General features: G+C 37.6%; 1 protein-coding gene across 1 annotated transcript in view; it reads right to left on the reverse strand.

Moving 5' to 3' along the window:
* Nucleotides 1-26,792, reverse strand: part of CFAP43 (cilia and flagella associated protein 43) — a 53,779-nt gene that overhangs the window by 7,446 nt on the left and 19,541 nt on the right. The window contains exons 13-37 of the mRNA XM_068397452.1: nucleotides 26,007-26,110; nucleotides 24,814-24,954; nucleotides 22,545-22,714; nucleotides 21,619-21,771; nucleotides 21,046-21,176; nucleotides 19,364-19,529; nucleotides 18,722-18,835; nucleotides 17,023-17,100; nucleotides 15,584-15,709; nucleotides 15,038-15,142; nucleotides 14,167-14,283; nucleotides 13,157-13,366; nucleotides 11,176-11,382; nucleotides 10,316-10,405; nucleotides 9,480-9,557; nucleotides 8,552-8,677; nucleotides 7,930-8,049; nucleotides 7,741-7,848; nucleotides 6,437-6,523; nucleotides 6,047-6,135; nucleotides 5,443-5,650; nucleotides 4,552-4,664; nucleotides 3,576-3,732; nucleotides 2,582-2,746; nucleotides 535-615 (exon numbers count right to left, since the gene is read on the reverse strand). Of these exons, the coding sequence (XP_068253553.1) occupies nucleotides 535-615; nucleotides 2,582-2,746; nucleotides 3,576-3,732; nucleotides 4,552-4,664; nucleotides 5,443-5,650; nucleotides 6,047-6,135; nucleotides 6,437-6,523; nucleotides 7,741-7,848; nucleotides 7,930-8,049; nucleotides 8,552-8,677; nucleotides 9,480-9,557; nucleotides 10,316-10,405; nucleotides 11,176-11,382; nucleotides 13,157-13,366; nucleotides 14,167-14,283; nucleotides 15,038-15,142; nucleotides 15,584-15,709; nucleotides 17,023-17,100; nucleotides 18,722-18,835; nucleotides 19,364-19,529; nucleotides 21,046-21,176; nucleotides 21,619-21,771; nucleotides 22,545-22,714; nucleotides 24,814-24,954; nucleotides 26,007-26,110 (3,244 nt within the window). The remainder of the gene's footprint in view (nucleotides 1-534; nucleotides 616-2,581; nucleotides 2,747-3,575; nucleotides 3,733-4,551; nucleotides 4,665-5,442; nucleotides 5,651-6,046; nucleotides 6,136-6,436; nucleotides 6,524-7,740; nucleotides 7,849-7,929; nucleotides 8,050-8,551; nucleotides 8,678-9,479; nucleotides 9,558-10,315; nucleotides 10,406-11,175; nucleotides 11,383-13,156; nucleotides 13,367-14,166; nucleotides 14,284-15,037; nucleotides 15,143-15,583; nucleotides 15,710-17,022; nucleotides 17,101-18,721; nucleotides 18,836-19,363; nucleotides 19,530-21,045; nucleotides 21,177-21,618; nucleotides 21,772-22,544; nucleotides 22,715-24,813; nucleotides 24,955-26,006; nucleotides 26,111-26,792) is intronic.

Genomic DNA, 26,792 nt, shown 5'->3' on the forward strand with positions numbered 1-26,792 from the left:
TCAGATTGTTGTGTCTGTGTTATTTTGAGTAGGGACGGGAGTGATAGTATGAACCAGCTGGCACTCCTGGAGAGAAACATTAAGCAGTGAAGACTGGAAGAATGCTTCATTAGAAATGGAAGAGTGACTTTTATAGGCAATGCTGTGCAAGAAGTGATAAGCAGATCTGCATTCAGATGTTCAGGAAGGAAAGCATTTAATTCCTGTAACAGAGCAAGTAGATTTCTCTCCACAGGGTTGATCTATGCAGCAATCCATGTATGATGACTGCTTCCAAAGACTTTAGCTGCTGTAGACAGCTCAGCACAAGTTGAAGAAACTATTGAAAGCCCGATTAATAAATACATAAATATATATATTCATCCATGTGTGCTGTTACAGCTATGCTCCAACAGTCCTTGAGTTAGCTGCAGAGTTAATATGCCTACATCAGTTCCAGTTATTCCTCACAAACACCTCTTGCTAATGAAGGAGAGGAGTTGCATTTAAACTAAGGATGTGTCTCTCAAATGTGGTGGTTCACTTAGGCATTACCTTGCCCATGATGCCAAGAGTCTGCTCCATCACTGAAATCTGGTGGGTGATGCGGCTGTCGTAGTTCAGTACAGTTAGGAACTGAAGAATTAAAAACAGAAAGAAACAATCTTATTAAGTCTGTTTGTTCTCAACAATTCCACACTTCTGTAAAGACAATCATACTACGTGAAACAAAAAAACAATTCCGCACAGTGGAAAGGATTACCAGTGATCATAAATGGACATGGTAAAGATATTATTGGATGCTGTGTGAATACTAGGTTGTACAGCTGTTAAAAAGAATGTTATCTGTTATGTGTTAATGGAAACAAAGACCAAGCAAATTTGTGAGGTTGTCAAAAAACCCAAGCTACACTTTTGCTGATAAGGTAGTCTTAAGCTAACACAGATGGAGGCCAAAGTGCCATACAGTCTGTCTTTAGGCCAGAGAAGAAAATTATTATTTTCTGTCAAGTGGCTTCCTAGTAATTCTTACTTCTTTATTGTTCTTACATCTGCATAGTAATTCAGGTTTCAGATAATTTATTAAAGACTTTTTTCTTGGGCACACTGCTACTAAAATATCTCTTTATCAAATGACAAATGGCAAAACAGGCTGTATGATCCATAATGGGCAGTAGGCAGGTTTCTGTAAATGTAGATTCATCCTTCCGGAGTACTATCCCACCAAAGTGACAGGTAAAATTCTGTGGACTGCTCTAAGAAGAGTGAAAACAGGAAAGACCCAGCAGGCTCCTTGCCTACAGCACCAAACTGCTTTCACTCACTGCTTCATTAATAGCTCTCATTCCAGTGGTTCTCAGGTCTTTGTCCCCACACATTTATCTAAGCCATCTTTCTTCTCTTCCTATTGTTGCGGTCTCTGTTGCCTTGTCTCTCCTACTAACCCCGCATTTCTACTCAAAAAGTGAAGTAAAGTCAAGCCCCTCAGAGCATTCAAATTCTGATTAAACTGGTATATGCCTTTGCTATGGGCAAGTCTAACTCTCTGAAGGGCAATAGTTCTGCTCATCAGTTTAAATGAAGTTTAAGAGCTAACTTATAACAGCAACACTCTGGTGATAGATTTGCTACAAGAACTTTTCAGTGTGTTGTCACATCACCTCTTTGGAAAGCTGTTTTGTGGGTGTTAGTTACAGAAGTCCCTTGGCTGTGATTCAGAAGTGAACAAGCAGTTTGGAGAGCAGCAAAACAAATGAAGCCTGAGCAAAATACGTGTTCTGGATTTTCTTTTAATCTTTTGATTGAATTGCAATATCCTTACCTGCTCTCCAACATTCTTCATTTTCTCTGTGCTTTATAGCTCTCCCTGCTGCAATATCTCTAGCCTACTCATCCTCCAACATCCCTTACTCCAAACCTTTATGCCCCTCACCTCAGCGCCACAAAACCATGAGCTTTCCCTGCACTCCTCTACATCCCATACTGCAATACCCTCAGGCTTCCCCTATAACCTGTCTTCTCCCACTGGTGTCCTTGGCTCTCTCCCACAACCTTTACCTGTGTTTTCAGGCCTGCCAGCTGGGCTTGTTCAAAGCTATGTGGCCAGCTGCTGCCTCTTGCCTGTCAGGCATGGCAAACAATTCCCTCTGGTTCTGCTGCTGGGCTAACAAATGGCAGTGTGGGGGGCTCAGTGAGGCTCCTGTAGGAACGCTCAATTTTGTATACTGAGCAAAATTTACGGTATTTCTGTGAGGTACCAGACGGGGGCACCTCAGACCTTTCACTTAAAAGGAAGTTGTGGTGCTTGATTTAAAAGATGCGCTCCTCATGACTGCAAAATCCTGATTTCTTACTCTCACTGCCAGTTTTGAGACACTAAGAGTTAGGGCTAATTTTGCCTTTGTTTACACCTGAACATCCCAAACAACTTCATCACTGATCGATCTCAAGAGTAAAACTTTCCTTTGAAAGCTGAATTGTTAACCTGTTAGGCATCAGGTTTCTCCACAGTATTAAGAGACTTGCGAAGTATAAATGATCTTACAGGTACAGGCAGCAGAATTTTCTATGGTCAAAATATAGATTAGAGAAGGTAACTCACTAGCTGGCGATCTTTTGAAATAGGTAGTGTTACAATATCCCGAGCCTTCTGTTTCAGATCTTCTATCTGCATTCTCATTTTCTTGTGTTCCCATTCCAGCTGAAATATCCCTTTAGAGAAGTCTTTACATTCCACCATGCTAGCAATTTTTTTTTCTCCTTGGGCCTGAAAAAATAGATTAATCTTCATTAACACACTTCACAGATTATGGAATAATTTACAACAAGATGGGCAAGCTTCCAAAGTTATAATTTCAGTAAGGAAAACATGCTGTACTGCAGTCTCTTTCCAGACTCTGCTCCAGATGGTTATCTTTTGTGGAATTTTGTTCCCTTTTATGCTCTGTGCCCCAGTCTTGGATCATAGAAGGAGATGAAGAAAATTACAACTAACCTCTCTTTCTATCTTTTATAAGAATGCGAAGGCATTTTAACTCTACAGAATACAAACTTGCTTCCTGTAAGGTGTACTGCAGTTCCTGAAGGCTTTGTGCAGTAGCAGTGACAAGCAATTTTTGTACAGCTAGAATGCCTAAGAAAAGAACCTTTAATGAGAGTATGAAGAACTGTTCTAAGTAGGATCACCAATTTCACCTTACATTAAAAAGTGTATTAATTTTTTAAATCTTAATGTAAGCTACTGTTCAAATGCTTCTTGACTGTAAGCTTGCCTTGAGGGAATTTTTGGACTGATACCCAGGATATTAGCATTTTCTATTTATAGTGTGTGTGTAAATGATGGTGTGTCTAAAAACTGTTGCTGTTTCATTGATCTGAATTGTATTGATCAAACATCAAGAAAGCAGGCTGTATTGCAATCTTTACATCATTAGAAGAGACATTACAGAATTCTTAATAGCTTCTAGATTGCAACTGAGCCTACTGGTGTGTAGTAATGGATTGAAACTAGATGTCAAACTGAAGAAAAAGCAGAGCCCCCGAAGGACAATACTTTGTTTAAAAAGCTTAAATTTCCTTCAGATAATGTAAATTACCATAATAGAGCGATTCAGTTCCTCAATAACACTCTTATTAATGAGAATGGCATCAGTGTAGTCTGGGATCTCAGCACTTTCCAATTCCACCTGTCCTTGTTTTAGCAAAAACTGAATAGTCAAATTCAATTGAAGTTTCATCTTCTCCTCCCGTAGCCTAACGTGGCAGAAAACAAAAACAATGTTTAGTGATTTCAACAGGATTATATAAATCTGCCCATGATTCTCAAATATTTTTATTTATTACTGGTAAGTGGTATGTTCATGTAGGGGTTACTCTTTGACAGCCTGTCTTCTATTTGCACCCAAAGTGACTACAGAATTTGCAACTTATTTCCATACATAAACTCTTCAACCACTGGATTCAGTTTAACATGCTCCAGCAGATGTTCTGAGAGAAAGTGTCCTTACTGAACAGAAATCTTAACAACAATTGAAAGGGAAATGGAGGAGATTCCCAGCCAGCACCCCTTTTCTTGTATAATTTATCCTGGGATTTGTTCCTGAATGACAAAGAATGTGAAAATTATGTCATGTACATGAAAAATGAAATATTGCAGGTCCAAGCAGCTCAATGAAATCAGATGTCATGTGACTGAGCAGCATATTGCAATTAGGAGTGATCACTGTATCTTAGGCCTACATGAGTGAAATTTAACTAAGCTAGCTAGCACATATGTGTCCTTGAAGGCTTTGGGGGATTCACTGTATGATGTAGCTTTTGGGGCAGTCAGTTTGCACTGAAGACCATGCTGCCATCCTTACTGATGTTGTTACTTAAGATGGTAGATTAAGACTGGTTTGGCCTGCTCACATGTGCTGCAATAACCCCTCATTTCAGAAATATCGTAAGTCTCTCAGATGAATCCTAGATAAAAGAGTGCTGGAGAACACAGCTGTGTAATTCTGTATGTAACTTTTGGTTCTATGTTGGTGGAGTATTAAAATGTAGCTGAACGTAGGAAAAGAAAATTACCAAGTGAGTTCTTGGAAAATGTCTTCTATTTCTGACTTAATCTTCTCATTGTCATCCGTTCTTCCCTGGAGAAAGGCCTGCATCTCTGCCAGTGTTACGGCCTTCAATTTCACCTAAGCAAGCGATATCATGAGATTCTGAACTTTTTAACTTTGTCAGTATGTCAGGGCAAGCCTCTTCAAGAACAGAGACGAGAAGTTCTTAAGAAGACATATGTATGCATAAATATGCAGCCTGGTATTTTGAGAATCCCAGTAGAGCACACAAGACGTAGAGGTTACAAACCCTACACTCTGCTCAGAAAATAATTTATTCATTTATGCATAGTTTATTCACATGAAGGGAAATCACATTTCCTTCTCTCTTGGTCAAAGGTCATGTATCTCGTCTCTGGATAATTCAGATTTACACCTTCATGCTTTTAAACTGAACAAATAGCTTGCTAGAACTTCCCAGCAACACTGTTAATAATTGTTCTTGGTGTTCTAGAAAAACATGGGAATGCATTGGTGAGAAAGTAGAATGCTAATGGGAGAGAACAACTTCAATAGATGATGGAAATCAAATATGGTTTTTGGTATGGATAGAGAAAAGGAAGATTATCTTTTGTTTTTTAATGAAACCATATCAAGGTCACAATCATTCTGATCAAATCCATCCACATAAGTATACTAATTTTTCCTCTGAAGAAGAACTAGAGCTGGTTTCCCTTGATGACATTTCTGTTATTCTGAATTGAATGTGGCCAGAAGCGACTTTCAAACTCAAATGCAACTTATGTATGCTGCATTGTCATTTCACCACTAGCTTGACCCTAAACTTGAACTCCGCAGAAGTTTAAGACCTGAAAATATCAAGAAGTATACTGGCAAAATAAAGAATTTTACGTACCAGCTCCTCACTCTCCATTTTATTTCGTCTAGCTAGACAAAAATGTTCCCATATAGATGGGTCTAAGTCATTAGGCATGTGCTCAGGACTATCCAGTTCATCCATGGCTTTCATTAAAAGGGTAAGTGCATCTTTGTGATCTTCAGCTGAGCCTGAACAATCCCCATACGGGTTAGTGGTGTCAAGAAGCATTTCTGTCATTGGGGTCCTAGTGCACATACACAGTACAGACAGTATTTACTTTTTATTTTCTCTTGCATAAAAGAAGCTCACAGACAACTAAGAACATTGCATGCTCTCAATCTCTTGCAAAGAGCAAGTAGGTAAGACTGCATCTTACACAAAATAAAAATATATGTTTTTGAGAACTGATTATTATTTAGATTGCATTTAAAATAGATTGTGGGGGGTGAATAAGGAAATACAAGTACTCAAAATAGCAATCCTTAGTATGATAGAAAATCAGCCATTGTTAAATATCCAATAAAAAGCAGGCAGTCTACTGATTAACAAAATAATTTAGACTACTGAAATAAATAGCATTCTCATTCTTGACACACAAGAAATATTAGTATTTAAACAGATGGTATCGGGAGGATCTTACTTTGGTCGATGTTTGTAAAGTTGGAAAAGTTCATCAAGGAGATTGGCAGGTACATCAGCAAACTCCTTTGTAAAACCACATTCCAGATTCTAGGAGGGAAACAGAAAGCTTCCTTGTTACCACAATGTTATTTTTAAAAAAGCATCAACCTGCCCATATCTTAGAAATACAGAATATGGTGCTCTTCCAGGTGCTCCCAAGCACCACGGGAATCTAGACTATTTAATAAATTCTTCTGTGCACATACTCTCCTTTACTGCCTAATTTCAGTGATCAGCAAGTTGACCAGAACTCATCCCATGCTTACAGTGAAGTATGTTCTTCTCATTATCAAGACATAGCATTGACTTTTTAATTTCTGAACCTCTCTGTGTTTGTCAAGAGTCTCACCTTCTCTTCAGCTATTGCATTTTCATAGGTGTCTGTGTAAGCTTCAATTTTATTTTTTGTGGTCTGGATTGTTCTTGCAGTCTTGAGCTATAGCAAAAACAAAAGATTTCAGGAATGAAACTCAGCCAGCAGAAGCACTGAATGGCCGTTCATATACACTGATGAAACTGACTCTTATTTCTAGAGAAAACCTTGTGAACTATTTTTACTAACAATATGCCTTCTTCAGAAGGGTACTTGTAGATACTGCTAAAAGATGAGAAAGTGTGAGAAAGTCCACTGCTTAAGAAAGTAAGAAATCTGTGTAAGAAATCTCTTAAACAAATGTTTACAAGTCTTCTGTTTAAACTATGAATGTAAGGACTTATGTTGATACTTGTTTTCACCTGCATAGAGATTTCCTTTTCCTTTCATGTCATCACAGATAAGACCAGTCAAAAATTCTCAAATGCTGTTCAGTGGAGGGTTCTTAATTTTAGAATGCAGTTTCCCTGTTGTCATGACGTAGTTCTGCTACGTGTCAGGATACTAAGCTCATCTGTTGTATTGAGGCTGTTAAATGTTTATACTTTGCTGGGGATATCATTTTGTTGTATTTGGCAGTTTCCATGGACCAAAAGATATACCAATGGAAACACTTAGAAAATTAAAAAAAAAAAGATGTATTTTGAAGAATGTAAGCTGGTATACACTTGGCCTCAGATAATTTTAAAACCTTGTATTGAAATCCAGATCTACTACATGTGCTCTCCAGCCTTTTGTTGACTTGTATATGGTTTGACAGGGATGGGTAAACTCTTCAGGAAATTAAATTGGTTGATAAGACTATAAACACTTTGTATCCCGTGGTATGCTCTGCTTCCATGGTCAGATACTCACATGCTATCTCTGTCTGTGCTTTCAACTGGCAAACACAAGTCAGCATGGCCCTGGCCTACCTTAGACATCTCAGTGAAAAGTGTTATGGCATTACACATTCTTTTGTGCATTTTTCTGTCATAAAAACATCATGATTGGTGCTTCCAGCTTGATGCTGGATACTAAAAAATATTACATAAGGCAAACAAATAGCAGCATGCCCTTCTGAATGTATGGAGTCTTACCAAAGAACTCCAGATGAACCAAGATGAGTATCTATTAGAAAACATATGTATTTATAATGTATGTCGCCTGTACAAGTTTAAAAAAATTAGTGACCCTGTAAATTGTCAGAAAACAATTTATGGCAAAATTTTGATTTGGAAAGAAACTATATTATAAATATTACATGTTTCCTGAGAATGGCACTCCAAATGATAACTTACCTTTTCTTTCTTCTTTTTCATAAGAAAATTATGAAGTCCAGCTTCTCTAGTGTCCAACTCTTCATCCAATAGTAAAGCATAAACAAGATTGACTATTTTGAGTTCTTCCTGTGAAAAGATTGTAATAAAAAATGTTAACATTCCTGCTGCACAGAGGCAGAGATGAAAAATTAATGTTCTCTGTGATACCTGATAGATGACCATCTCTAATTTCACTTTCCTTTCAGAGAGTTTGCACACAGTCTCATCAAAATTTTGTGTTGTTTCCTGGATGGAAGCTTCAAGTTTCTTCAATTCATTTTCCAGTGCCTGGGGAAGGGAAGGACAAGAGCAGCAATATTACATCTGGAGTAACAAAGCAGCTCTGATATAGTATATCAGATGCTGGAGAATGCACAATATGGAAATGTATCCTTCAGCCAAAAGGTCCCAGAAATTACTCCTTTGGAAGGAGAGTGCTGCCAGGCTACCAAGTTATGTTGTCCAAATACCACTTCGAAGGATAAATATCATGGTATTATTTGTGTATGGCATCAGCAACTCTGAAAAGGGAACCTGAAAAAGATATTTTAGGAATACTGATACATTTGTGAAGGAAAGTTACCTTTTGCCAAGTATCACAAGTTTTGGCACGTATTAATTGTTTTAAGTAGAGAGTGCCTTATTTTACTGTCTAAACTAGGACTTATTTAATATGACACATGATCTTTGTTCTTCATTTATTCTGTTTTTTAGTATTCACTTTTAGAAGTAGCTCCTGAGAAAGATCAGAAGGTTTGGTCATAAGCACTGTGAACTCATTTTAATTTACCCTTCTATACTTCTCTTTTTCTTCATTCAGCTCCTTGACTTTCTTCTCATGTTCTCTAAATATTTTCTTTTCTTCATCATTCCAAACATGCTCAGGCTTGGATATAAAAGGAGGTGGAGGAATATCCTGGAAGTATTAAAGATAAATATGCTTCTAAAGCAATATTAAGTCTCCATCAGCACACTAACAAACTATAGCACACATCGAATTTAATGAAAGGTATTTCTTAGTGGTAAGTAAGGTACAAGCCTTAAGTCTAAATAACATATATACTCTGTTTTTTTGATCTGTTGCTTGCACCAGTAGTTTTGGTGTATATATATTGTGCTATTCTCTCTCACTTACAGGAATTCACTACTGGATCTTGTAAAATACAAGTATTTTGTACTCAAATATACTACTGTTGGTGCAAGATATATCACATTTTCTGTTTCAGAACCCCAAATCTAACTCCATGCCAATGTATAATTCTAAGTGGAGTCCTAATTTTCCAATACCAGGGAGAGTGCTTGGGTCTGCCCTACCCTTTTTCTGTGACACTCCTTCACATTCTTTCCTTCCTCTACTACTATTTATCTTTGCAGAGTTAAACGGAACACAGTATTTTTCTGTAAGATCACAGCCATGGATACTAGACCCTTCCCCCAGCAATACAGTTGTTGTAATGGCAATAGTAGATTATGTTCCTATAGTATTCCACTCTGACAGGGACAGGTGTTGATGGGTAAATCATATGCAGGCACTAGAATCTTGCAGTCTCTTTTGAGTCCAGTGTATGGTCTCTTATGGAGTCTATCTAGGCATAATGCAATTCTACAATTCTCCGACCTTTTTCTATCACTTAGGTTGGAAGTATTTGCTAGTGGATTTTCACATTTCCTTAAAAGCCCACAAGCTACCTAAATGCTATGGCAGAAACACAGCTCACCATTTTCAAGATGTCTTCCTTTTTGACTTCTAGCACTCCACCCATCATGTCATTAAGAGCACGCAGCCTTTCGTTGTCCTGGGAATGACCACAAAAAATATTTTAGGGTACAAAAGGAAGTGTGTTAATTGGAAGTTTTGGGAATGTTAGTAGGGTATTTAATCTCTAGATCACCCATACGATTATACTGTGTCACTAGTAGATTAATGCTCTTTGGTGATGTGTGTGAAATATGCTAAAAGTCTCAGAGTTTTTTCTGGTGGACAGATGTTCATATACCAAATAACTTACTAAAACTGCCCTTCTGGCAGTTTTGGAAAGAATACATAGGCATAGACTACTCTGGCCAGTTGGCAGCCTAGGTTGAAGGAAGATGAGTGTCACTGTCTTATCGTGCATTTCTTTTGGGGCCAGAACCACCTTAGGCTTTTCACAGATGCATTTTACAGCCAGAGGAAAGCATTATGATCTTCTAGTCTGATCCTTGACGAGCAGAGGCCGGTCAACAAACACATATCAAGCACAAAACTCTTGACTGAGCAATAGCATACATTTAGAAATGTATCTAGTCTTCAGTCACCTAATATGGTACTTTTAATTGCCATTAAGCACATTTTTAAAAATTGTCAGCGTAACACTAAATCTTTTCTTCCCTCACCTGGTCTACGTAGTTCTGATTGTAAATGATAATAAGAGGGAACAGGCACACATAATCATTACCTGCCATTTTAAATTTATTCTCCCATACTACATTACTGGAATATTCCAGTGCAGCATTAACTAAATAAACCTAACTGGAGACAAAAGCCTATTCAGTAAAAAGGATACCACAGTACCACAGCAGCAAGGTGTGTTTCCATTTCAAGCTTAGCCAGCATTTCTGCTTTCTCTCTCTCTTGTTGAGTCAAATATTTTTCAACTTTAATCTGAAAGAAGAAAATGAGGTTCATATCAGGATTCTTTTCTCCATACATGATCACATGTGGACTATTTGGAAAGATGGTGTAATACTAATTCTTAATGCTTTTTGTATCTCTGCTCTATGGTAACATTCCTCAAGAAAAAAAATTGTTCTTTTGAACAGCTCCAAAAGCTATATTTAAAAATGCTGAAATACAAACTACCATCATTTTTGTTGATGTTAGTTGTGTTGTGTGCATACCTTTTCTGACAGTGGAATAACACAGACTGGTGGGAGAGAAGAGAGAAGTGGGCAAAGACTGACCAAAAGAGTAGATGAGATCAGTGGAATATATTGTATAAGAAATATGGCGTTTCTTTATAAATTATCAATTGAATTTATAAGTACAATACTAAGTATGCTTTAGTACCTAGATACTTAGTTTGAAACTGCTTAGTTTCAAAACGGTGCTCAAAGAAAACAGAGAAACCCTCATTTGTGGAAGTAATCCCTGTAAGCCTGGTTTGAAAGAGGGAATTTCTACCTAATTTATGGGCAATTAAAAACTTTTAAAAGCAATAAATTAAGATTGTATACATTTTATTCATTTCAGATTGACTTATTAAAAGCTTTCTCCCTAAAAAGGGAAGGAAGAAAAAGAGTCAAAAAGGTGATTTTAAGTACACAGACACATCAGTTTTAAGGCTTTACAGTACTGATACAATGTCTGGAAATGAGAAAAATTAGTGAACTGTATTTGAGTGGGTGAAAGAGAAAGATTTAATTTTCAGACACCTCTGAATCCTGAACAGTGAGTGCTCGCTCTGGTATCTCATCATCTGTAAGGGATGGCTCCCACACTTCCACTTGGAGGTCAAGTTGTGCCAAGATTTCTCGGATCCTCAGGTTTCTTTCTTTCACTCGTGCTATCTCCTGCTCCTTTTGTCGTGCAACTATGTCAAATTCCTTATTAAAAGCAGTTTTCACTTTGTAAATTATATCCTGAAATACCAAAAAAGGAAACAGAAATACTGCACAGGTCACATCCATCCATGATTATATACGACTCCTCAAGCCATGAGAATCATAAATGTGTGTATTTGTATGTGCGACAGGGAGATAAACTGGTAAAGTCCTGTTTTGAAAATCATAAGGGCAGAGTTCAAGCTTTGTTAAGTAGAGGTGGGCAAATTATCAGGTTTTTTTCTTTTTTTTCCCCTAGAAATTTTTATTTCTTTTCTTCTACATATTTGCCATTTGACAAAGATTCTGAAAGAAACACACTGCTGCCAAAACTAGACAAAAAATTAGGCTGCCTTTTATTTGCTCTTTTTTGTACTCTTTAGCTGAAAGAAGAAGAGGCTTCAAAGAGAAAAACATGTGACCAGTAAATCTAGAGATTGTAAATCACAGGTGCAGGGAGGCAGAGTTAAGGACATACTTTCCTGATTTTTAAGTGATGCAACCCGAGTTTCAATATGCTTTCATGTCATTTTCTGTCTGACATATGTAAGTAAAATGTGCCCATTAAATAAACAAACATTGGAAACTATTTTTTTAAAACACCTGAGACCTTATCATGATTCTAAAACGCATATATTCTTAGTGGATAAGTTCTTCCTTTAGCCTAAATAATTGATCTCAACAAAGAAAAGTAGAATATTAAGAGAGAAAACCATGTGTCTCTCCTACTGTGTCAATTTACTAAACTGAAACATGAGAAGGATTTCAGTTCTATCATTAAACTTCACATTTTGAGATGCTTAGCTGTTTGCAATTTGTATTACAATAGATATTTGTGTCCATTATTATTTCGTTGATTTCTACTATAATAAATGTCAGGATGTAATAAGGCAGGATGGCAGATAAGGTACAATGTTGCTGGGAGAAAAAGGCTGTGCTCAATGTCTAGTCAGACATGTAGCTCTCAGCAAGCTCGCTGCGTTGGCCAAGAACACTGAAGATATATCTACACTTAGATATATGTGTCTTCAAAGACAGACAGTAGAAAGATCTTGTTGCATCCAAGCTTACATCTAAAAGTGCTCTTTGAGTTTCTTCCCCATCTACTTTAAACACTAGTGTATCTACTAGATTTTATGTATTACAATGCATAATCATTGAGCTCTGCTACCATTTACAGCCTTAAAGAGCTCTGAGGAGGCAATGCTTTACAGTAGTTTAACTACTACTTTAGTAGTTTAACCACTACTTTATAGTTGTTTAACCACTTCTACCCTTGTAGATCATTTTCATAAGAAGCATATTCTGTAGCATGTTTACTATTATAAACTGGCCAGGGTAAAAGCAGTAAGAGAGTCTGATGGTAATGAATAATAAATAACAGAAACATTGAAGACTACAAATGAAGGGATGGTAAGACTGGAGTGAAAGGAAATGGTGTGAGGATCCATCTGATCTTTCATTCAGCAGCAAATAATAGGAAAAGAAGTCATGTGTTGACAGAGCATGTTGAGATGCACAAGCTATCTTTGACTATACAAACTCTTAAACTGAAGCACCAGTGGGCACATACAGATACCCTCAAATTGGGAAACCAATTTCATAAAAATGTTTTTCTTCCAGATCTGAGCTGGCAAATCCACATGGTGCTCTACTGCACTTTATCGTCTTTCATCTCACTAACTCAGAGACTTGTGCAACTCTCCATTGCATTGTGGCAGCGTGCCCAAAATCTAACAGTGGCTGTGACTGCTGTGAGAACCAACAGATATGACAGCATCACTGCAGTAATACAAATTTAAGAAGACATCACCTTCAATAATACTATCTGATTGACTTTCTGCTCCCTGGTGTGCAAATCCCATTGGTGGTACAGGATAGATGTGTCTCCACCATAATGAGAGCTCAGACTTCCAATCAGGCAGTAAGATGCATGATCATCAGCTGTTACTTCTTCTGCCTCCTCTCCTTCTTCCTTAGATAATACAGTCTCAGACTTAATCTCAAGATTTTTCTTCTGAACCTGAATATCACAAACATGATAATTGTGTTAATTTTGTTCACGATCCTGTGGCACATGTATGAAAAAATTCTAGAGGTTATATTCTGCAATTAAGCTCAGTGATCAAAATAATACAAGTTGAAATGATCATATCTGGAATGTTGGGTCCATACGTAAGAAAGACATGGGCATACTAGAGCAAGTCCAGTGATAGGCCACTAATACAATTAAGGGTTTGAAGCATCTAACGTTCAAGGACAGGCTGACAGAGCTAGAATTGTTTAGGCTCAAGAAGGAAAAGGCTTGAGGGGATCTTAGTAATGCATATAAAAACCTGATTGTGGGGAGTAAGGACAACAGAGCCAGATTCTTCTCAGTGGTGCACAGAGACAGATTGAGAGGAAATGGGTATACATCGAAATACAGGACATCCAACTTAAACATAATAAAACACACTTCCTGTGAGGGTTGTCACACATGGGAAGAGGTAGCCTATAGAGGTTATGGAATCTTCCATCCTTGGATATATTCCAAACCTGACTGGATGCGGCCCTGAGTAAATTGCTTTAGGAGGGCTGGACTAGATGACTTCCAAAGGGCTCTTCTAACATCAGCTACTCTGTGATTCTTCAATAGTAATACATTTGCTCTGAGTAAAAACACAACATTTCATCTTTATTTGTATTTTTAAATATTTTTGGACAATTTCTACAGCAAGAAAATGGACCTTAGAAATGTATCTGTGTAAAGAAGCGTTAAGATGCCAACTCAGAACATCCTGATCTGAAATGCCTTTATGCAGTACTTCAAAAAGATTGTACCTTAGGATCAGCTGTCTCAATCTTCTTTAACCGGAGAACTTTCCCCAAAGTTTCCAGCTCTTCTTCAATACGTTCCTTCAGTGGATAATTCTTCACTTCACAAGCCATATGGAAGCACTGTTCAAATTTAAAAAAAAAAAACAAACAAAGTAAAAAGTTCTTGAGAATGCATCTATAAATTCATTTGTTAAATACCTGAATGCTAAATAGTTATAAAGTTATAAAGACTTCTTAAAATCAGGAATAAAATTGAGGATCAATTAATATAGACAATATAGTAAAAATACCCGGGTAAGACAAAAACCACTTGCCTTTTTGGTAGTGAAAATGGTTGTTTTAAAATTTGCTTTTTTCTTTTTTTTCTTTTTTTTTTTTTAAATAATCTGTGGATATGGCCTCTTTATCTACGGAATTCAACAAGGACTAGATTTTTTGTAAAATGATTTGGTCTTTCACTACCCTTGAGATAATCCAGTATTATCAGTTTGACTAATCTTCCGCTGTTTAAAATAGGCAAAATTAGGGTTAAATTTTGCCTTTATGTTCTGTGTAGTGGAAGTAGTACTGACCGCACATAGAAAAATAATATTTACCTCTCCTTTTAGCAACACTGCATAAAGACATTCTCTGAGATCAAGGAATTAAAGATTTCCTTATTTGCTTATCAGCACTCTTATCCACCTTAGAAGGTAAAACCAGCCATGCTCAGACAAAATGAACAGAATGATTTGCATGAATAAGCCCTAGGAAGAAATAAGGTTTTTCCCATACCAAGCAAACCAGAAATGTGTTATACTTCTATTTGTTTTGTCTCTGTACCTTAAGGAATAAATAAACTACTGCAGAAAATGGGTTTGAAAGCAGAGGTTACCTTAACTGCACGTCCTTTTACACACATAGCATCCCAGCACTCACGTTTGATGACATCCTGCAAATAGCGGTTGGCTAAATTCTCCATCTCAATCTCCTTCCTCACCTTTCAAGATACAGAAAAGAAAATAACAAGATGTGGTGCAAGATAACAAGACATGGGCAATTTGTATTGAGTTACTGAAATAAACCTAACATGAAATGAATTACCAATATTTCATCATCTTACAGTATTGCAGTTATCTTCTCCAAAAATTATATACTACTACTGAAAGGCATCATTTTATATGTGAAGAAAAGCATTATAGAACTTAAGCAATGTGCCCAAGGCCACAGTGTCAGATTTATAGTTTCTGGCATAGATCATATTCCAATTGGCAACGTCTGCATCAGCAGTTTCATCTGCTTCAAAAAGTGACTTAAAATACTTTTAGGTTTTCCTGCTTCTCAGCAGTGCACAGCAGCTTTGAGATCATCCTCTGTTCTTCAGTCATTCTTTCTCTTTTTCACTGCTAGTTTTAAAATGTTCTCCTCCATTCTATCATACCCTGGCCACTTCTTGTTCAGCCTCTGCTTGTGCTCTTTCCTGTTCTTCTACATCCAGGTTGAACTCCTGCTGCTCCAGTTTCTCAATGTCTGGCACCTGTTCATTTTCATGCATCATTTTCTGAATCTGTTTTTTTTTTTTTAAATAAGTATAAGGAAAAACAAGTAATTTGAATGTGAATAGAGGAAATGCTATTTTTAACACTTTAGAACTTGATATCAGAGAAAATTATTTTAATTGCCTCCACTTTTAACTGCTTCATGGTAATTGGTAGAATGTGCTGCATGTAGCTACTAACAGAGACTACTATGTGAATGTATTTCATCTTTCTCTTAAAGTTGATTTGGATGTTATATGTGAAGTTGTACTTTCTAAGAACCTGTAATACACAATTATTTGTTCTCTGGTTCTGAGAACTTTATTAAGTTGTTATCACTTTATTAAGTTGCTATCTATCTCATACAGTTCAACAAAGGGAACTCCAAAATGCTGTACCTGGGGAGGAACAGCCCCATGCAACAGGACATACTGGGTGCTGAGCAACTGGAAAACAACTTTGCAGGGAAGTAACTGGGGGTCCTGGTGGACACCAACTTGAACATGAGCCAGCAACGCGCCCTTGTGGCAAGAAAGGTTAACGGTATCCTGGGCTGTATTGAGAGCGTTGGTAGCAGGTTGAGGGAGGTGAGAGACATGGACATACTGGAGAGAGTCCAATTAAGGTGATTATGGGACTGGAGCGTCTCTCATATGAGGAAAGGCTGAGAGAACTGTGACTGTTCAGCCTAAAAAATACAACAACTTGGGGGGGAATCTCATCAATGTATATAAATACCTGAAGGCAGGGTGCTAAGAGGGCAGAGCCAGGCTCTTTTCAGTGGTGCCCAGTGACAGGACCAGAGGCAATGGGCACAAACTGAAACACAAGAGGTTCTGCTCAAACATCAGGAAATCCTTTTTTACTGTGAGGGTGACTGAGTACTGGAACAGGTTGCCCAGAGAGGTCATGGAATCTCCATCCTTGGAGATAATCATCATCTGTCTCGACCTGGTCCTGGCCAGACTGCTCCAGGTGACCCTCTGCCTTATCCTCTTGTAGATAGCAGTTGTTATGGAAGGAAGCAGAAGCAAGAGGAGAGGACAGTAGTTTCTATAATGAAAAGTTGTTAGACAGGCAGAAACTAGCCTGCTGAGGGGATAGATCACTCCAGGTATTAGGGTGGTACTAAATATTTATATGGAGCACAGGAAACTGAGAACCAAACAGTAGTTCCTGGCAGGTTCAGTGTATAGTCCCTGAAGAAGCACATCTCTTCATTACCTGTCTGGTCAGAGTTTATGACAAAAATGTAACTGAGTGATAGAGCTGATAGCCTTAAAGGAAGTGTACTTGTAAACAAAACTGGCAAGCTGAGCCATTACCCTCATACAAAACTCACAGTTTTACGCAGCTTTTTAATCCCCATTTGCAGCTCTTTCTTCTGGTTAGCAAACCTCTGAGTCTCTTCTGTAATGACCTGACATACAACAAATATATTGTTGAAAGACAAAAATAGACAAGAGAAAAAAAGATTGAAATAATCTAAAGGAAAATTATCTGTACAGAAAACGAAACTCCAAAGGGATTAATAATGGAAACAGACATTATCCTAATTCAATAGGATGATTCTTAGAATTGCTCAAGACAAAAAACAATGTACAACCAGGTCATGTTATAAACTGGTTGTACAGCAATAGAGCTTAAAAGAAAGAAAATATTAAAGAAAGAAGTAATTACAAGTGCAATGATTACAGATACATTGAACTGCATAAAGTGTACTGCCAGAATTTGTTAAGTGTTTTATATTCCTTAGATTTTTCATTGTCACTAAGCATTTCCAGTGGAATATTTAAAGACACAAGTAAACTAGCATCTGTTACTCATTCTGGAAGCTGTGAAATTTTCTTTGCCCCTACAGCTTTGCCAATTCATCTCTTAGGGAAAATTTTGCAATCAGTCTGCACCTCTGGAATTTGCTTTCTAAAATAACTTCACGACTTTAAGCAGGACGATGCTATTGATTGAAAGGAAGGGGTGTATCATTCTAACATTGGATGGACTCCATCCTCTAAAAGTCAGATGCAAGTCTCTTAGGACATTAATGAGCAGCTTAAAACAACCTAGGACCACATTGCTGCCCTTTAACCTTTGCTTCTCATCACCTGTCCCTAGCTGATACTAACAGTCATGTGGTACTCATGTGTATGCACAGTCACATGGATTTGCCAGAAAATCCCTATAGAGACACCAAAGCATGAGTGCCAGCATCAAAGCAGGAAAGGAATACATGTTTGGGAGAGAGATGGAGTAGATGCCACTTTCAGTGGCAGTATGTCTTAGATTGACTTGAGCCACTTGTGAAACTGCATCATAATTTAGAAAGTCACTCTTGAGATCACCCAGAAAGCAAGGATATTTTGCTTTGTCCTATCATTGACAAGCTCTGGCTCATATCAGAAAGAACCTGCTAGCATCCATAAATTCATATTTCTGGGGGAAAAATAATCTATACTAACATTAACATACCAGTTTCCAGGCTCACAAAGTGCTAAATCCCCTCTCTGTAGACAGTTAGATCTTTGATGCACTTTTATGTATAAAAAACTTTGGTTACATAACATATTCACCTCAACCTTAACCTGAAATAAATCTCAGGGGTTTTGTAATTAATGTCATATTGTTGACTATTGATTTATCAGTGCTGTAGAACTTGTTATTCTGGCCCTTGGGAAGAAGAAAGCATCTGTTTGGTTTCTGGTAATAATCTTTTGTGCAAATTTTTGACATTTAGAAGAAAAAAGTCTTTATAAGTTTCCAAAGTAAGCCAATTTCTCTGGCAATTTTTTTTTAGTTTAATCTTTGTATAGAAGTGGTCTTTTGGTCTTTAGAGCTCCTATTGCGCTAGGTACCTGCTCTGATGTGTTTATAACCTTGATCTAGGATTTCTAAAAGTCTAGATCACAATGCCTTAAAAAGAGGTCCAAATGTCAGAACAGCTTTAGAATCTAGATTTCTTTACAGCATATAATTTGGCACCCCAAATCACTACTGACTCTTAAAAACTCTGTCTTTGATTAATACTTGTTCTATGAAAGTACCTTCTTTATTTTCTGACCTATCCATGTCATTTCATTGGTACTGGCTGAATACAAACTGGTGATGTTTCCATCTTCTTCTCTCGCCTCTACATTGGAAGATTTAAGTGGTGCCTCCTGAAATTAAGGATATAAACATCCATCTCAGGTACTTAGAGAAATAAAATTTAAAATGGACTCACATTAGAAGCAACACCACCACCACCAAATTCCAGAGAATGTTACAACGTTTTTATTCCCTAACCAGTCCCCAAATTTGATCCTGCAAACCCTTGCTATTATGCAAAGCCTTTTGACTCAAATGGGCTGACTGTATTAATCTCTGTAATCACTGCTTTGCTTTTTCAACAGAAAAATATACAACTAGTAACACACTATGTATACCAGTAACATCACACTGGGAATGACACAAGAAACTGACTTTCACAGAGTTTTCTGTGGCTGAAGAAACCAAGTGAAATTGAAGATGTAAATGTCATCTTCCCATAACACACAAATTAATAATTAAGCATAATCAGCCTATCCTCAGGGGCATTCTTCTACTTTTACAAGAGGATCAGAATTTGTTTTGAGGACAGGTTTCATCATGTGTAATTTTAGGATAATGATCCAACTTTTTTCCCCCCATAAAAATAAAGAAAACACCTTAGATTTCTCTTCTGGAAGTGATCCCGATGTGGATTCTGGGTCAAACTGCCATTCTGCCATAGATTTTAAAACAACATTTTCATTCGAAATAGACTTGTTCAGTATAGCAAGAAGAGATTGCCAGTGAAAAGAAGCTTCCTTAACTTCAATTTTCTTTATCTTCCTAGTAAACAGAAAGGGAACTGATGTATTTTTTGTGTATTATCGAAAAGGACGAAGTATCAAATATTCTTCCTTTATATAACAAATATAAATATTGTTATATTTATATAATATAACAAGGGTAAGTGTAGAGTGCTGCATCTGGGCAAGAACAACCCCAGGTATGAGTACAAGTTGGGGACAGACCTGTTGGAGAGCAGCGTAGGGCAAAGGGACCTGGGGTCCTAGTGGACAGCAGGATGACCATGAGCCAGCAGTGTGCCCTTGTGGCCAAGAAGGCCAATGGCATCCTGGGGTGTATTAGAAGGGGTGTGGTCAGCAGGTCGAGAGAGGTTCTCCTCCCCCTCTACTCTGCCCTGGTGAGGCCGCATCTGGAATATTGTGTCCAGTTCTGGGCCCCTCAGTTCAAGAAGGACAGGGAACTGCTAGAGAGAGTCCAGCGCAGAGCCACGAAGATGATTAAGGGGGTGGAACATCTCCCTTATGAGGAGAGGCTGAGGGAGCTGGGTCTCTTTAGCTTAGAGAAGAGGAGACTGAGGGGTGACCTCATTAATGTTTATAAATATGTAAAGGGCAAGTGTCATGAGGATGGAGCCAGGCTCTTCTCAGTGACATCCCTTGACAGGACAAGGGGCAATGGGTGCAAGCTGGAACACAGGAGGTTCCACATAAATATGAGGAAAAACTTCTTTACGGTGAGGGTGACCGAACACTGGAACAGGCTGCCCAGAGAGGTAGTGGAGTCTCCTTCTCTGGAGACATTCAAAACCCGCCTGGACGCGTTCCTGTGTGATATGGTCTAGGCAATCCTGCCCCGGCAGGGGGATTGGACTAGATGATCTTTCGAGGTCCCTTCCAATCCCTAACATTCTGTGATTCTTCATAACACAATTATTAAGTTGTTTTAAAATGCCTATTCTATATTTTTACATATTATTCAATATTGTTTGAGTTCTAGAATTGCATTATTAAGTGAAGTTTTCACAGAATTAGAAATTCTGAAAGATGGATTACCCAGATTAGAAATATTGCTCTGGCTGAGTCATCTTTAATCTATGCATCTACCTGAACATTTGTTATACTACAGAAAAGCTGTAGATTCAAGTGTCTCTTACTCCTAATGTCTGCTAAGAGCTCTCTATAGCCACAGTTGAATTCCCATTAAAACTGTGGTGTCTCCTAATCGCTGAGTCAAAATAGTATCTCATGAGATTACATCCCTTACATCCCCAGAGAGCTCCTTTCCAGATGGTTTATTTGAGAGTGATAAGAAGCTCACTATGGGTAATACTTGTCAGAAGATACACCTAGATCTTCTATTGCAACCACACAAGACTTTTCATGAGCTAGGGAGATGGCCTCTAAAGATGAGAGAAGTGATTTTATCTCTATCCAATTCTTCTCCTTACTTTGAGACTAATAAAAAGGAAGTCTAGAATCACAAGTAGATGCAAAAATTAGTCTGTCAGGATACAAGAATTTACACCACCAATATTGGTCTGCCACTTTATACATACTTCCATTCCAGACACACCAGGGCACCATCATTTTCGCCATTAACGAGGATGAATTTGCCATCCAGCGAAAATACCATGGATCTGATTCCCCCTCCTTGATATGGGTGACAATGCTTTTGAGCAAGTATATCCTAGAAAAGTCATAGAAGCAGTATCAGCAAATATGTTTTTCTAATGGAATTTGTCTGTAAATTATGCTTCTTTATTTTTAGATAAAAGTCAATCCAGAATGTCAATACAAAGTACATAAAAGACTAGGATTTATGTGTTTATAATTTTTGACCTCAGATGGGGCAAGTTTCTAGTATATTGATTTTGCAGGAGATAAAGAGTAGTAGTAAAATCACCTACCCTAAGATTTACTGGAAAAGAAAGTAAGTAGTTTGTATGATCATATACACATTCATTATAAAAACAATTGTACTGTATAATGCTATGTCAGTTCATGTTCAGCATTAATTTTTCTGGAACACCTTATATTCAAGTGAAGAAATGCTTACAATAAAAGTAAGTTGCTTTCACATCTCTTTCTCATGTGAACCAAACAAAGCCTGTGCCTGGATTCATACCTACCATAGTAAAAGTATCATAGATGAACAAAACACCATCCTTTGCTGCTGATGCCAGCCACCGGCTGTTGGGTGATAAACAGAGGAACCCTGATCCAAACTGGTTGCTAGGAGTCCTCTTTTCTGATAAAAATACTGATGGATCTTCCAACATATTCTGCCAAACAAACAAAAAGTTAGCAGCAGTTCAGATGATGGAAATATCTATGCCATTTTGAGAAGACTAATGATAGCTTTGTGGGTTATCACATGTGTTGCAATTTAAAATGTTGTTGGATTACTGAGCTCAGGAAGAAGTAACATTGCTATGCTGCTGATTTGCCTCTCATCTCTTCAAAAGGGTCTGTATTCAGCATGTTTGGGCCTGGAGTTTCTTGGCTCAGAAAGTACGGGACTTGTAAAGGAGGAATGCTCACCTTTATAATTCACCTTCTTGCTTGACCTGACTCTTAAATTGAGGGAGACCTATGAGCTGCAGAGAGCTCCAGTTCATCAGCAGGCAACGACAGTGGCTTCCTGAAGCCCCCGCTACTTCATTGCGAGGCAGGGCTGGGCTGGGTTTGCAGTTGTGTCTTAGAGTCATGGGCTCACATTGGCTCAGTCCCTTCAATAGCTGGATATTACAGTTACTAAGCAGACTGCACAAAAGCACAGCTCCAATACAGAAGCTACATGTGAAGTGCCTGCAAGCTGTAGGAGTTTTAAGAACCAATATTTGGCTTTCTCTGCAATAGAACAAGGAGATTGCTTTTGCCAGGTTTCTGAGCAGGTGGTAAGATACTGAAAGTTGATGTTTATGGATGGATTAGATATTTTCAGTGCAGAGAAAACTTTTTTTAAAGATAATATCCTGCTATATTCACTTCATCTACAGCCTTTGTTTGCTGGTATTTAACCACCACCCAAAATAAAGCAGCTCCAGAGAATTACCTGTTCAGAGAGATGGTATTTACAGATGAAAGGTGCACAGGTACAGTAGCCATACACAATGTTATCCTTCAATCTGACTGCTGAGCTCAAAGGGTAATCCAGATCATACTTCTCCTTTTTAATGGCACTAGCATTAAGCATTCCTTGTTCATTAACATACTTATCATTATCTAGAAGATTGAAAAAAGAAACAGGGAGGAAGAGGCATCACTACCACTCATGCAGGAGCTTTTACATGTCAAGTAATTATGAAAACTGATCTCAGCAAGGACTGAGCATGATGTGAGTTTTCAAGGAGGAGATTCGGAATTAAGATACCTAGCTTTAACACTGACTCTGTGGGTTGTGCCGATGTAGCATGCTGCAGTGAAGCAGAGAGGTAGCTCTACTAGCTCTAAAGAAGCACTAGAAAGAGTTTAACCACAGTGATGTGACAATTTGTATACACAAATTTACCCTCCTTCTTGGGTATTACGTAAGCAGTGCTAATTAGTTTGCATAGAGGTTCATGTCGCCATTGTTTTCATCTAGAACTTGTTTAGGCATCTCTGCCATCAAGTACACACAGCCTGGGTGGTATTGGTTAAAACACTTAAGTTCACATCTTCAAAGGGCATTTTATTCTATTTGGTTGCTTAATTTCAGCTTTAAAGAGACACCTGAAATTAGGACTGACACAATAACTGTAGAACTTGAGCAACTTTGAAAATCAAGCCCCATTTTATACATCTAAAATTGGGCACAAAGAGAAGCCCCAACCTTACTGGGCTTCTTTATTGATTGGTTATTTAAAGAAAATACTAACTTCACTTTTTAAAAAGTTTGTAAATTGTAAGGCCTTTTAAAAATTATATGTAAATAACTAGAAACTCTGACACTAGGATTACGAACAGTTTTACAGAAGTTTTCTCCACAAAAGCCTTTGTTAGCAATCCATTTGCATATAATATGAGTAAAATGATATAAAAAAAGAATGATGTTAATAATGAACACAGGCTGCCTTTTGCTGTAATGTGATAGACAGAAGATATCACCGAAACCTCAAAGTATATTGATTTAGCAATTCTTAGGTGGAAGAGACATAAAACTGGAAGTGCATGGTGCACTGCCAACCAAGCCTGTCCTGCACTGGCTGCACAGTGAAGACACCCAGCGCAACAGTAGCCTGCACTGTGCCTTAGTTAAGTTAATGCATTTAAGCCCTTTCATGACAACTGAATTAGTTTCCCAGCTAATTCCAGAAAGTGCCCCAAATCAATGTATTCCTAGAATATGTTGTAGATATTCCTAGAATATCAGACACAATTAACAGTTCTGTGATCACTCATGACACTCAGGTCCATTTTTTCTTGCTTATAGTACTTCTAAAATGTTACAATATTATAGCTGTGTCCTGAATGACACAAACAAATTACTGAGTTGTTTCACAGTTGAGGATGGCATATATAAAGCAAATCATGAACAGTATTTGAGAATATAGCGTGGGTTATCCAATTTAGTGAAAGACTAACAGGTTCCCTTCATTTTACTTCCAGATTATGAATAGAGATTCTAACTGTGATGTCCCAATAAATACATTGCACACTGCAGATACACAGGGCCAGATTTCCAGGAGGTGAATGGAGGTATGCCATTCTTAAGTCTCCTTAATTCTCCCTTTTCCCTCATAGTGCCGATTTTTTCATAGAATGTTTCTCTGTAACATTCCTTATTGAGATACAAGTTAATATTTTTTGAATACAGTGGACTTTTTCCTTGGTGCTTTTATATAGAAAAGCTATAACAAAGACAGGGAATCATTATTTTTTGAGATATATCAACCTTTAACCTTTTCCTAATTAGCTATTATATACCTATAATAATTCTTTGAAGAGGCTGGTGGGACTGATTCCACTTTGAACATCTGATATGCTAGTGTGCATATGGGTGATGCCAAGCACAAGGCCTCTTTGTGGCTGGCTTTGGGCATTGTCTACATGATATTAATAATAACAACAATAACAACAACGACAACCAGTAGCAGTAGTAGTTAAGTGGTGGCTTTGTGATTCTGCAAGTGAATTACTTGGCTTTCGCTCAAAATATCAGTCTTTCTGCTGAAATGACTCAGCTAACTATAAGTGTACAGACTGCTGTATGAGAAATGGGTCCCAGTAGAATATACAGATGAGATGAAGAAAGAGATTAAGATTGTTAGCATTTTGTGTTAAGGGACGGCAATAATATGTTCTTGCCTTAGAAAAATATCACATAGCATTTCAATTTTTACCTGTTGTGAGAGCTGAAGATAGACAAAAAATTTCCAGTCTTGCTCGCTGGACTGCTGCTACATTAAGAAGCACCACCACTTCAACTAAGTCGTTCTTGAGGTCAGAAACTACAGAAAGACCGAGCACTTCATCTGCCAACACTGAAGCAGGTAGGGAACACCAATGCAATTTGTTACTGAACCAAGGTAACATTGTTTTTACTCAGATATCATGTGAAACAAACCAAGATCCCTGTTCAGAATACATTTTGGCTCAACCACAGTTTTGAACTTGCATTAAAATGTCAGACAAGCCACAACCTGGTTTCAGAAAGTGCTGCATGCACACAATTTCATCTTGAGGCATCAGGTGCTGAGAATGCTAAGCACCAGAGTGTTATTATTACAGTAAACATTCAAAGCTGAGTTTACATCCAGCTTAAATTGTAGCAGTTTTGAGGCTGTCTGCTGATAACCACCATACAAAGCACAGAAAAGCCCTCCTCTAAGAAGCCAGCCAGACAATGAGAACATGATCAGGCAAATTCTGAAAATTAGCTAAGGAGATGTAATTCTATATTTGTCAAACCAATTAAAATGATAAAATAATGTCCTTTATACTTAAAATTATGATTAAGACCTATATGCACAGATGTGATCTATAAGTACAATGTTATTGGAATTGAGAGACTGCATAAACAAATTTACAAATTTCAGAAGATTTTTTTTGTGAGATAAAATTCCATCATTTTTTATTCTTCAGTATCAACCAGCAAAGTTGACAATTCCAGCAGTCCCCATGTTAAAGTTGTCTGGAGTGGATATTTGTAACAGGAGATTGCACCTAGCTATCATGACCTACAGTTTTTTAGTCTAAGTTCTCATATGGTGAGCTAGAAAGGTCTTAAGTTCTTTGCCAGCACTATTACTTTTGTGCTGGAGTTGTGATCAGTTGGTCAGCTAATCCATTCTCTTCCCTGTGACTTATATGTGCCCTGGAAGAAAAGTAGTATCAGTGCCTTTGCTAACTAAAATTACAGAGGAAAAAAACCAAAGGGCCAGGACAAAATATGGTTGGGAAATAAGTGGGAAGAATATGTTTAGTTCTCCTAAAAAGAACAACGAAGGAGAGTGGCTTAGTCTGACCAGCAAGTATACTTAAAATACAGCAAATAGTGAAAACACTATATAATTAATGTTGTTATATATATTACCTGCATATCCAAGAACTTGGAATAATTTTGAAGGCCGAGCATCTAAAATAAAGATATGTCCTTCTGTAGCTCTAGCGATGAGGAACTGGCCACTCTGATCATAACTGGGAAAAAATATAAATCCAAGCAGAAAACATTTCAATACAGTCAATAAAAAGGATCAAGTAATTCCACTCCCAGAACTCTGCTGACTTCATTGAGGGCGTAAATGCAACTGAAATTTCAGCTTCTAGGTTTACAGGGTTAGGGCCTGATATAAAGCCCAGTGCTAGGAGTGCAATTTCTAATTGAGTGGGTGGTCAATCTAAAGCTAATGATACTCCAGAGCAGTCTACACTAACAGCTCTATTAAATCTTTCTTTGAAGTTTACTTTTTTAAAAATAAAACTACTGTAAAGATTTTGATACTGTTTTGAACAGACATGTCTGTTTACATTGTTTTGACTTTGAATAAGTTGCTTTCTCTACCTATTTTTAATGTTTTTTCTTAGGCAACTGTGAAAAGAGATCACATCTGAGTCTCCAAACAACAGGCAGATTTATATTAAAGTTTAACAGTTCAAAATTCATTCTATTTTTTAAATAGTAGAAGTAAAATACTCTGATATTTTTCAATAATTGAAAAAAAACAACCAACCAACCAGCAAAAGCCTTTTAGATCACTAGAGCTAATTACAGGAGGACTGGTAAATTCCAGAACTGTACGCAAGTTAATTATTAACAACCATAATAAAAATCCCCCACATAAAAAGGGATGACCAAAAAGCTTAAAATTAACTTCATGAA

The sequence above is a fragment of the Nyctibius grandis genome, chromosome 4 (assembly GCF_013368605.1).
Source record: "Nyctibius grandis isolate bNycGra1 chromosome 4, bNycGra1.pri, whole genome shotgun sequence".
In the NCBI taxonomy this organism is placed as follows: domain Eukaryota; kingdom Metazoa; phylum Chordata; class Aves; order Nyctibiiformes; family Nyctibiidae; genus Nyctibius; species Nyctibius grandis.